Here is a 12,606-nt window from a genome sequence, read left to right as displayed (position 1 = left end):
GCTTTCTCAGTCTCCAATGACATAGGCACTCCCCTGCCCTGGGATTTGATGTGCACTGAAGCTCGTGTCATATCCTGGGACAGAGTGTAACTATAAAGATTGGGCATTAAGGGAACACAGTAACAGCCACACAATCACAAAGTGGATCTCATTCTGTGCTCATTACTCACCCCTGTGCCCCCCACCGAATAAAGGAGAAGAGAACTGGTGGTCTCCTGTCCACACTGCTGGGGTGGGCATGGGGAAACCCCGGTGCAGAAAGGATATCATTTTAGGGATACATCTGCTTTGCCGTACAGGTGAGGATGGCTGACCTTGAATACTTTCCTTTTGTGGTTTATGGTACTGTGCCCTGCTGTTCTTACATCCTCTTAGAAACAGGGCATTTGGAGCAGAAAGCTTGGAAGATAAATAAACAAGCAGGTTTATGTTCAGACAAACTATTATTTTGCCTCTGAAGTCACCTTTATATCTCTGTTCTTGAATCTTCTTTCAACATGACCTTTCTCTATAGGTTTCTGAAACAGCACATTGCTACTAGTGCCCAAGCCAAGGTGTTCACATTCTCAGAACACACAATGAAACAATTTATATTCTTATGGGACTACTACCTTTTTATCAAAAGCTTCACAGTGTATTTTTGTAGATTTTTATCTTATAAAGCAGTTGAGATGGTGCTAACTGTGGCAGGAGGTGAACAGGACATCATTTACGGTCCAGAGGCTGAATGACAGAGATGGAATAGGAGAAAATGGCGGCCACTTTCTCTCCACATCCCCTCCACCCAGACAGAGACCTCTCTCCTACCCTTTGACAGTTTAGCTGCCGTGGCTGCCTGCGGCCAGGGCTTGTTTCGTTCACTGGCAAGTTAAGTGCAGAAAGTAACCTCCAGTCACAGTTACTGACTTGTTTGTTTGAGAGAGTAGTTTTGAGAATCAGGGTTATGACTAAGGCAGAACCAGAACATGGATAAGACGGATGACTGATGGCAATTTGTTTTCATTATTATTAATTAAATGGGTTTGAACACAAAGACAAAAATCCCCAAATGATTGGGTCACTTTGCTGATATGTAATGCAATACTGTGTCCCTCGGAAAGCACCACTGAAGCTCATCCTTCCTTGTGCTTTTTAATTAGGTTAATGACATCAGTTTGTTCCAAAGGACAATTTAATTAAAATGTCAGTGGTGTTGCTTAGATAAAGACTGTACTGATGCTGACATGTTATTATGCAAATCAGTCACAGCTGTTCGACTGGTAGGGGATAGTTATTCCAGTAACAAGGCAGCGAGCTTGTGCCGCTCTGATCGCAGACTTCACCAGCCAGCTCTTCCTTGATGTTTGCTAAGTATGTAGTGTGTACTGTAATCCATGAGCCCATGTTGTGGGTCTGTTGCAGGTCTCCAGGCCTGGTGCCTTCTCCAGCTGGGAACCTGACTCATGGATGCTTTGTGTAGACTGGAGCAATTATGTTCTAGGTGGAAATTAATGTCTAGATAAAATTCAGACTGCATCCAACGAACTAATTACTGTGGCCTGAAATATATTTTCCTTCATTTTCCACAGCCCGTACACACTCAGGTGTGCCAAGCTGAGTGAAATAGAGTGATGTGGAATCCCGGTTTAAACTGCAGCATGCATGGTAGAGAGATTGTGCGGTGCCTGAGAACACGCACTGCTGTTGTAGAGGACACAAGTTAGCGTCTCAGCACCCACATCAGGCAGCCCACTCCTGCACATCCTGTCCCGGGGGCTCTGATTTCCTCCTCCGGTCTCCAGTGGCAAGATGGCATCAACACACACATAACATACACTCCCATGGACATGCATACCTACACACAAGTTTAAAAATCAGAATAAATCTTTAAAAAGATTTATTATATTATAAAAACTTTAACTTGAGTACTATAACTTTTTATGTAAGATGCATGTTTAATGAGATTTGATATGCAATTCTGGGTAGCCAGAATTAACTGTTTTCTGTGTAGTGAGAAGACTAAAGATTTAATTTTCAGATGACTGAGAATTTTAAACAACTTCATCTTCCCTCCCTCTCAGTCTCCCGCTTCTCCCCCAGGATCCGTCCTCAGGGATTAACGTTTCCCCAACCTCAGTAGGAACCATTTGTTCAGAGCTCCAGGAGTCCTTCCAGTGTTTTCATCCCAGTTCCCCAGCATGAATGTTGATGCCTTACCATCTCAAGGCAGACGTCACAGAAGACTGAACTGAAGGGTGGGCAACAAAAGGAGCGAGCTGCAGAGCAGGGCTGAGCTCAACTGCTTCTGCTCAGTGTGGGAGGGAGAGAGGCAGAAAGGATTAAGTAAATGAAGAGACTTGATTCCTATAAACTAGAGGCAAGCATTCAAGCACGCATGTTCTCAGGTTCAGCTTTGTGCGGAGTGATCTGGAGGTAGGAACCAGGCTTGCCTGGAGAGCTGATGTGAAGGCCGTCCTCACCCTCTGTTTCTGCTCTAACCCGTACTGCCTAGACCGAATGCATGCAGTAAGCTCAGGCTCAGGCTCAGGCTCCACTCCAGGGTTCTGGGGACATTCTCTGTGTACATTATGAAGATACAGTTATATACCCCGGAGTAGCATCTTGAGATGGGGACATTCTGCTGCAGACAGCAGCTCATCATTGTCTCTTTCAGAGTTTTCTTCTGTGGGATTAGCCTGGGAAGTGTAATAAGTGTACATTTTTGCATGCTAAGTATGTATGAAAATTTGGTAATTTTTATGATGCCAAGTTATGAAGTAAAAAATAAGAGTGTTTAGTGTTAATATTAGAAAACTATCATTTGAATTATAGAACAGGACAATCCAAGTGGTCTCAAAACAGTTGCCCCCATCTTTTCTGGAATCGCCAAGTCATATTATGAAGTGACTCTAAGGTTCCTGGTTTTAATTCAATGGGAGAAGGGAGAAGGGGAGTCATGACGGCCAAACGCTGCCACATCTTTTGTGGGAGTAAAGGACACTTGTGACCTGATTCGGGGGAGCTGCTTCCACACACTGCTGCTTCACAGGGGGCCATTATACTTCGCTAGGTGTTTAATTCTGTTTGGGGGATAAATCAATAAATTCAGATTGCCCAAAATGACATATAATAATATAGCTTGGGAAATTCTGTGTCAGAGAATGAAGTAAGATTCATAGGAAGAAAACGTAGAAATAAAGAGCTAGCATTTCTAAGTTGCCCAAGGTCGTAATGATCATGGTGAGGAGAGTGTCAGCACAGACATTACTGGTATCTGGTGGATAAACAGACCAATGCCTTCTAAAGTTTACTTTGTTTTCAAGACAGGGATAACTAGGTATCCGTGCCTGTCCTGGAGCTTAGATGATGATGAACTTGAACTCACAGAGATCAGCCTGCCTCTGCTTTCTGAGTGCTGGGATTAAAGGTGTGCACCACCATACCTGGCTGATTATTTTTATTTTCTATGCATCAGTGTTTTGTCTGCATATGTATGTGTATCCTATATATGCCTAAGGCCCATGGAGTTTGGAAGCATGTCATATTTCTGGAACCGGATTATTGATGGTTGTGAACCGCCATGCTGGGAACTAAAGTCAGGTCCTCTACTAGAACAACAAGTAGTCTAAGCACCGAGTGTCTCTGCAGTCCCCGTATCTGCATCCTCTTTCTTGTTTCAGCCAGCTCTGTGCTGCAGTGGCTGTGCTCTCCCACCTTGTCTGCTTTCCCATGATAGTGTCTTTTCTCCTGGAATCTTTTCTAACACAGGGAGAGTCCAGTGGTCAAAGGAAATGCCCTGTTGGCCCTAAGCAGCCTTGCTGTTGTGGTGTCCAAGCACGAAGCCAGCCTCTCCTCGGATTCTGACGGAGTCCTGGAGGTGAGTGGAGGGAATTTAGGGCATATGGGCTTTGGTTACATCGCTTCAGTCCTGACTTAGGTTTGCAAAGTTAAATTCTGGGACTGCATCTTCAAATCCTGTTACTTGTTAGCCCTGCTGTCTTCCTGGTTCACTTGTGTTTCTGTTCTGCTTTCCCCAGTGTGGTTAAGTGGTCATTTCTATCTGAAGGTGTCAATTTTATAACAAGGGCCATCTTTCTGTGATTACATCACTGGTAACCAATCTTAGGAGGTTAACCAGGCTTACCGAAAGTGAACAGTGCTGTCAGAAAATGATAAATAAGCTGTGTTTACACACTGAAAATGTTGTACTTTGCATTTTAATTGTAGATGTCAATGATAAAGTGCCTATTCATTGTTGCAAGGCATTTATTTCTTAATTAAACATGTGGCAGGCTGGCCAATATTCATTTCCAATGTACTTTTTCAGATAATTCATATCTGTCAAAATAAAAGGCTGTGGATTTGTTCTTGTTTAAAGTTCTATTATTTGTTAGCTATCATTATCCAGATATGATGTGGCATGAGTAGTTAAAAACAAAACAAAACAAAACACAGTCTTTGGAATAACACAGGCCTGTATTTAAATTTCATGACTTTGACTTACTAGCTGTAAACCTTTGCATAATGATCTACACTTTTAGAGGAGCCTGTTTCCCAATCTATAAGATGGAATGACAGTATTTCCCAAATAATGGTACTGTAAAAATTAAATGAACTCGCCGGCACACACACATACACACACACACACACACACACACACACACGCACACGCACGCACGCACGCACGCACACACACACACATCTCATGACAGCAGGTAAATGCTAAGCTCTTGATAACCGCAGCCATCACTAACATCACTGTCTGTCCTAGAGGAGTGTTTTATGAGCCATTTGGTTTGTTTGGGTTTTTAAGATACGGTCTCACTATATAGCCCAGGTTGGCCTCAAACTCACTCCCCGTTGCATTCTCACAAGTACTGGGATCCGAGCTGTCACCTCACACCTGCTCTGTGTTCTCCTTTCATGGTGCTTTTCTGGGTGCAAGGAAACAAACTCCCATCTGTTGAAAAAAGAACTGAAAATACATTGGATTTGGAAGCCCTTGGAATTGAAGACAAAACTTCAAGGCTGGGATTGGGCAGGAAAAAGGTAGCCTCTGACACCAGAGCTATTGGAACAGCTCCACAGACCATTCCTGCTCGGCTCATTTGTTGTCCTTGCAGCCGCCATTTACAACTTAGATTCACAGGGTCCTGTGCACATCCCATCGGTAGGCTAAGAACACAGCTTCATCTGATTATTTAATTTATCTCTGAAGAACTGAGGAGAGAGAAGTGGGTGAGTTTAAAAACAGCCCAGTGAATCAAGGCAACCCTTCCTTGGGTGGAAAATGTGTCTATGGCTTTGTGAAGGGCACCACCTAGTACCGTCTCCCCTGTGGGTAACTGCGGTGAGACACATCCTGGTAAAGGGAAAGATAAGAGCGGTCTAGTCAAACCTCTACCGGGCCAAGGTCAGGGAGGGGTCTCTGTCCTCTGAGTCAGGGCAAACCCCCTTTGATTGGCCGAGTGCAGATCTTCACTCTATCCCTGCCCTGGAGAGCAGCTCCTCCCTATTCCTAAGCGCACCCCCCCCACACACACACACAGTGAACTTGAGATTCCCGAGTCAACTGTTTGCTTAGGCCTGCTCTAGTTCATCTGCTTTCTCACTCTTAGTAAACTGTGTGCTTTCACTAGTACTCAGTGCCCTGCCTAATTTGTTGTTGGAGATACAAATAACCTGATATCACATCCAGTGACATTGTCACCTGTGAGCAGGAAAATCAGGACCGTGAGGCAAGGGCTACAGATATGTATTACATGGAGAGAAGGGGGTGCGGCCTAGGGATATTATATGAATGATAAAAGCATAATTAGTTAACATTCAAATATTTAACTTTGTTTTGTTTTAATAATGAAAAAGTTAAGGAAATGTTTCATTTCATTGAAAGAGCCATGGAATGCCTTAGCAAAGGCTACATACTAACTACATATATAACCCTAAAAGATCATACGTATTCTAAGATTCCTTTTCTTGGGGGGGTTATTTATAGTGCACTACCAGTTGTGAAGTTAATTTGCCCCATAATAATGGGGGGATATAGCTCAGAATTGAAGTTCTAGATTCTCATATTCTTTACCCTACTTTGAGTCATTTCATACTGAGAAGCCATGAAAGATTAAGAGTAGGCCTTTGCTTTTATTTTTATTGACTTTGCCTTTGGCCATTTCTCAATACAAAATTCAGATCTCATTATTTGATTGAAGTTGAACGTGTGTGACTAGTAACAAAAGATCTTAAGATGAATGTTTCTGACCCCATTGCCACAGGTTTACTTTAAGTTTTCTCTTTAGTTAAAGGAAATTTTTTTAAAAAAATAATTCGTTAGTTAGGTAAATGTGTATGTAATAGACATGATATGTAATAGATAGCCATATGTAATAGTAAACAGAAATGCTAAAGATGTTGGTCAAACTGTTGCAGGCTAATTGGCTACTTTGTAAAAAGGTAAGTCATAAATTTGGGACGTTTCGAAATTTTTTTTGGACTTTTCTCTTGTATATGTTGTTTATCACAGTTCATGGGACAGAGGAAATCTGAGTATATTCTGTTGTAGCCTCTGTCTTCCCACTTCTGATAAATCCTGAATAAATGTAATTGTATTATTGTCGGGTAACAGGTAAGGACATACATTTGCCAACTCTCTTCATATAGTCCAAGCAGATAAACTTACTTTTTGATGATAGCATTTTGTTATGTAACAAAGGGATGGCTGTACTCTGGATGTCAAAATACAATTTAGTGGTTCTTGTTTTCCTACCATCTTTTTATGTTGTTCCCCATCTACAGGTTCAACCTAATTTCCTTCCAGTGAAAGAGTGGGTTTCCATGGTGCTTAATACTCTCCTAGTCATCGTGGATAGCCATTACCACCCTAGAGGACAGCTTTTCTCCTGCTTTTATCATGTAAGCACAAGAAATAGAAATGACCAGACTCACCAAGGGCTAACTCTCCTGACAGCCATTGTTCACACGAAAACCATGATATGGTGTGGTAATTTCCAGCTCTAGCTGTAGGCTAGAGGAGTGTGTGTGTGTATGTGTGTGTGTGTGTGTGTGTGTGTGTGGTGTGTGTGTGTGTGTGTGTGTGTGTGTGTGTGTAAAGAAAGACTGGTGTGTAGGTAGGCCCCACGGTCTGTTTGATTTAGGATGTGCCCCAGGTACCAACAGCATGAAAGCTCTTGAGGTTTTCCTGCTGTGTAGTAAGGGTCAAGGGTTATAGTTGTGGGATATGTGGTTCTCTGAATTTATTTGGTCTTTTTGACATTATTTATAAAATGGTAAGAGTAGCAGTGTTCTCTGTGATGACTAAAGACTGTATGCCACCTCTCAGTTGTGAGTATTGACTTGGCACTTCATGGTATCATTCTTGTTTTCCTGGTGAAATAAAAGTTCAATACCTTTTCTGTGTTTTTCAAAGATTGGGAAGGTGAAATTATTTAAGTTAAGTGTAAGTGTTGTATTTTGAAAACAATAAAATTCTTTTTAAATACCAAGTAATCCTGTTTGGTCATGTGAAAAATGACTGCCCCCTCCTCTCCTGTCTTCACGATGCCGGCCTAATGACTGAAGCAACGGGAAATGCACATCTTGTTGTCTGACTCTCCCTTTGGGCTTGTGGAATCAATTTACTTCTGCTGTGGTGTAGAATTGTTTTGGTTTTGCTCTATCAGTAACCATTGCTTAGGGAATTACAGAGATCACGGGACAGTCAGCTGAGTGGCTGAGGATTGTAGTTGTTTGAAGAAAAATGTAGCACGGATCCAGACCTGTTCCTAAGATTATGGATTTAGCCCACAATCCATTGCTAAAGTCTTCTCTGTAAATGCCCTGTTCCTTCTTCCCTTGCCCTTGGGAAGACCGGGTACGTATTGATCTGGGGCTTAGGGTCCAATGCTAAATTTAAAAATAACTTGGTAGGTAATATATAATTAAGTCGTAAGTTAGGTTTTGTTCGGAGAAGTCATCTATTAGTGCTGGTTTGCTTGACTTCTTTTGAAGCTTATGCAGTAGCTGGGTCAGACATTTACCAGAACAAGATACTCTGTGAGATTTCCTATCATTCTGCTTGGTTCTTATGAACCAGTAAGACAGCCTCTTTATTTAGCCAGTTCAAAATTACCTCTTACCTTTTCTCATTCTTTTTACATTACTATTCATTTTAAGACTCATTTCAAAAGTCACTTCCTTTATTTCCTGTGTCCTTTTGAGTAACACTTTCATTTGGAAACATTATATTAACTTGGAGTGTAATGTCCTTCATACTTGATTTTTGTCCTTAAAGTACCAGAGCTTGGCGAGCAAATAGAATTCAAGCACATTGTAGTGTGCTTCAACTGTGAGGCACAATGCCGCCTTTATGACACATCTGAAAAGTTAGCTGGAAATAGTGAGGGTGGTGAAGAGGCTTTCCTCTCTACTGGAGACATTTGCAGACGTATAGCATGTGTGCTGGAGTGCTCTAACGTGGGACTCTTGCAGATACTGTTCGTGTTCAGCTGCCCTGTCATTCTCTTAGGGCTGTTATTCATTTCTCTCCCCATAATTGCATATCAGAAGGCACATGTAGAGCCGTCCATTTCCTTTTGAATAGCTGGTTATTGCTTTTAACCAGAAGCTTTTAGAATTTCAACTTCCCTCTTAATTAAAAGGAATTAACCCCCTGTAGGAAATAATCCATCTATTGGGTTGTGTTCCCACCAAAAATTTTGGGAGATGTGCCAATAGGTCTTGTGTTAAACTTCCACCTGTTTCTCTGTAGAGAACTTAAACTCTTGCCCACCTCCCTTTCTTTCTTTTCAGGGCAAGTCTTAGCTTTCTGGACCATTGTAATATAGCTTGTCTAAGTGCAGACAGCCTGACTGGCTTTCCTATTATATACATGCAGGCTTTTAAAAACATCAAAACTGTTTGAGTTTATGTAGTGAGAGAGCCCACAACCTCTAAACACAGACACTTTGAATTCTGTCTTTGAAATTTAAAAGAACATTGCTGATTTCACTCGATAGTGGATGGACTCATTGACTGAAATCAGGGTATGTAGCAAACACATTTAGATTCTGTTTTTTTTTTTTTTTTTTTTTTTGTCTGTAGGGCAAGTGTAGAAGAAGCCTGTATTACTGTAGTGTTTTCGTGTGATAGGTGTTTTAAACATAATCGTGTTTTAAACAAGAGGCTAACCCCTGTTTTCTTTCTTTGGCATGTCCTAGAAGTCCTATTCTGGTGAGAACACGGCCAGCGCTATTGCGCGCTCTGCCGCCGCCACGGCTTTGTCTCTCCTTGTGCCGGTTTTCATTATCTCTTGCAAAGAGAAGGTTGAGGAAATCCTGAACATGCTGACTGCCAGGTTACCTGGGAAACCAAGTGCTGATGAATCTCAAGCCGTGCAAATCCACATGGGCCTTGCTTTGGGGATGTTTCTCTCTCGCTTGTGTGAAGAGAAACTAAGGTACAGTTGATTGAAGTATTGCTGTGTTTCCTCTTTGTGATTTAGGTGAGGGACTGTAGCATACATGTGGGTTCCTAAACATTCCATCTGAGCAGTATGTGCTTGCTAAATTTCTGAGATGATTGAGTTGATTGTTTATTCCCTTAGATGGGTGAATTCTGCTGCCTTAAAATACCATCATATGGATATTAATATACTTTGAGGGTTATTATTTAAGTGACTGTTTACTTGAAAAACCTGTCAGGCTAAGATAGAAGCCCTAAGTACACCTTTCTAAGTAATAGGCATAAACAAAAGCCTTAAGGTGCTGTAAGTGAAGAAAGACTTCTCCCCTGCCTCTTTCACTGTTGATATCTCCATAAGTGGGAAGAAACAACTGCGGAGTCCCACGTAGCAGAGGGGTGCCAGGAGTCACTGAACCAACTGAGAACCGCATGTACCCAACTTTACAATGCTGCTTTTCTCCTCTGCCCTGGCTACATTTAATAATCTTTAAAGGCTCCTAAACTGTGCATATTATACTGGATGGTTTATTCAGTGTGGTTTCTCATTTTTAGGCTGCTAGCATTATCAGTGAATGGATCAAATGGAATATGAAAGACTCGGATGGAAAATTCCACTGAGCGTCGAGTTTTCCTACACATCAATTAATCTATTTTAGTTTTGTTCATACTTGGCTTTTCCCTTGTATTTTATATTAAATCATAAAATATTATACATCCAGGTTGATTGTAGTGTAGTCTAACGTGAGTATTTGGTTACCATGAATATTTAATGGTAGTGACTTCGACTTCAGCCCCATCTTCCTGCACTGGAAATAGGATACAGGTAGAAACATCTAGCTATGATGTTAGCTGTTCTCATACTTCCTGGTGGGTAGCAGTTAGTGGTCCAAAAGCAAACAATGGTGTTGGTGTGGATAAACTATGTGGTATCACACAATATCTATAGTGTTTGGTTAAGTTTATAGTAGTGGTTAAGTTTCTGCTTGTAACTTTCAGACTTTGAACAAATGCTGTTTTCCTGTTTTGTTTTTGTTTTTAATGTGTGGGGAGAATTTACTATTGCTTTGTAGGCAGAGGCTGTTCCTTTGTTCCTGGCCACCCAGACCCAAATAATCATAGAAAAACTATATTAATTACAACACTGCTTGGTCTGTTAGCTCAGGCTAACTCTTAACTAACTCCTACATCTTAAATTGACCCATTTATATTAATCTGTGTATTGCTACTAGACTGTGGCTTACGAGTGCCAAATTGTTACTCGGTCTACTCTCTCTATATATATTTCTTCCAGCCAGGCTATATTCTGCCCTGCTATAGGCTGAAGCAGCTTGTTTATCAATGGTAATAAAACACATTCATACAGAGGGGAAACCCACATCATTGCTTTTGGGAATGGATATTTCAAGGGAACATCTTTAGCTTCTGGAAACATCTGACAGATGAGTGGAGTGACTGGCATAATATCTTTAAATGACAATGAAACATGCCCGGAATATTCACAGAGATCCAGCTCTAGATATGAACAAGGAACCTGCCCTTTGCATGGCAATCAACTCTTTCATTCCTTGTGTGTCCAATAGAACATAGAGTGTTTTGCAAAGGCCTAAGACTTAAGTGATTTCTGCCTTTGCTGCTGTCTACAAATAGTGCTCTCCTCTCTATCTGTGTTCAGGTCTTTCTCAGGATGTTTTCACATCTATAACTGAGCCCTGGCAGCTCAATTCTGGGTAACTCACTTCATCCCATTCTGGCCGAGGCTCATTTCTTCATTAACTTGGGATAAGGTTCTGCACTGGCTTTACGACTGTTAGGTTTGCATTAGGGGTGTATTTCATTTTACTGCCTGGAAAATCCCAAGGTGATGCACACACATCCTCTTATCCCTCATTCCCAGGCTACCTTCTACCCCATCTCTCTCACTTAAATTTGTAGCTGCAGAGAATCCTGGGAAAGGATTCCAGGTAGTGCATCGTGGCTGAGTCACTCGGAATACTAGTAGATTGTTTATTTGATTATTTTGTTTTTTAAGATATGGTCTCTCTATGCAGCCTTGCCCGTCCTGTAATTCAATATGTAGACCAGGTTGGCCTTGCAATCAGAGGTCTTCCTGCCTCTACCTCCTAGGTGTGTGCTACCATGCCTGGCCCTGAGTACCTGTAGATTCTAACTTTGCTCAACAGCATCCTTTTCTTGGGACCTGTGTCTTGATAGTGTAGTCACCAACATGGAATTATCCCTGGTTCCACTGGCTCATTTCTTTTAGAGCAGAGAATTCAGAAATAGTTACCTTTTTCTACCGGTAGGTGTTTTACTCAGTAATCACATTCAATGTTACCTTTCCAGACCATCTTTTGCTTTTTCCTAAAACCAAGGTTAGGGGCAGAAGAGATGGCCCAGTGGTTACAAGTGCTTACTTCTTTTTCAAAGGACCTGAGTTTGGTACCCAGTACCTTCTTGGGTGGTGGCTCACAACTACCTGGAAGCCTAGCTCCAGGGCCTTTGGTTTGTAAGAGAGTCTGTACTCATGTGCGCATGGCACTCTACACAGACACAAGTGAAAAACAAAACGAATCTCAAGAATATAATTTAGGATAGGGACTGGAGAGATAACTCAGCGGTGAAGAGCACTGACTGCTCCGACAGGGCCGCTCACAAACATCTCTAAGTCCAGTCCCAGGCCTTCCGATGCCTTGTTCTGGCTTCCTTAGGCACCAGGCATACACATGATACACAGACAAACATGTACGCAAAATATTCATAAACAACATAAAATAAAAATAATTTAAAATAAAGCTAAGTATTATTATGAAATCATGTGGTCTTGAAATGGGTAGTAATATCAAGTACCCGTAAGAGAACAAACAGATGCCCGCATTCCATTGTTCTCAGAGTAGATTCTCCCTCCTGCAAGAGAGAGACTCACCACAGTCAGTCTGGCTTATGATTCTCCTAAATATGAATTCCAAACTAGGATTTATTCAGGAAGGTACATTACACCAAACTTGTTGCCTCTGCCATAACCTCTAAATCAGGGGTTCTCAACTTTCCTAATTCTGCGACCCTTTAATACAGTTCCTCATGTTGTGGTGACCCCGACCATAACATTATTTTGTGCTACTTCATAACTGTAAGTTTGCTACTGTTATGAATTGTAATGTAAATATCTGATGC

General features: G+C 41.6%; 1 protein-coding gene across 2 annotated transcripts in view; it reads left to right on the top strand.

The window, feature by feature from the left end:
- Focad (focadhesin) overlaps window positions 1–12,606 on the top strand; it is a 282,441-nt gene that overhangs the window by 221,145 nt on the left and 48,690 nt on the right. For both annotated transcript variants that reach the window (XM_038334886.1, XM_038334887.1), the window contains exons 25-27: window positions 3,748–3,856; window positions 6,772–6,888; window positions 9,192–9,430. In XM_038334886.1, coding sequence (XP_038190814.1) covers window positions 3,748–3,856; window positions 6,772–6,888; window positions 9,192–9,430 — 465 coding nt within the window. The remainder of the gene's footprint in view (window positions 1–3,747; window positions 3,857–6,771; window positions 6,889–9,191; window positions 9,431–12,606) is intronic.

Source organism: Arvicola amphibius, chromosome 6 (assembly GCF_903992535.2).
Source record: "Arvicola amphibius chromosome 6, mArvAmp1.2, whole genome shotgun sequence".
Lineage (NCBI taxonomy): Eukaryota > Metazoa > Chordata > Mammalia > Rodentia > Cricetidae > Arvicola > Arvicola amphibius.
The sequence above is the reverse complement of the archived record's forward strand: the minus strand, read 5'-3'. Positions and strand labels throughout refer to the sequence as shown.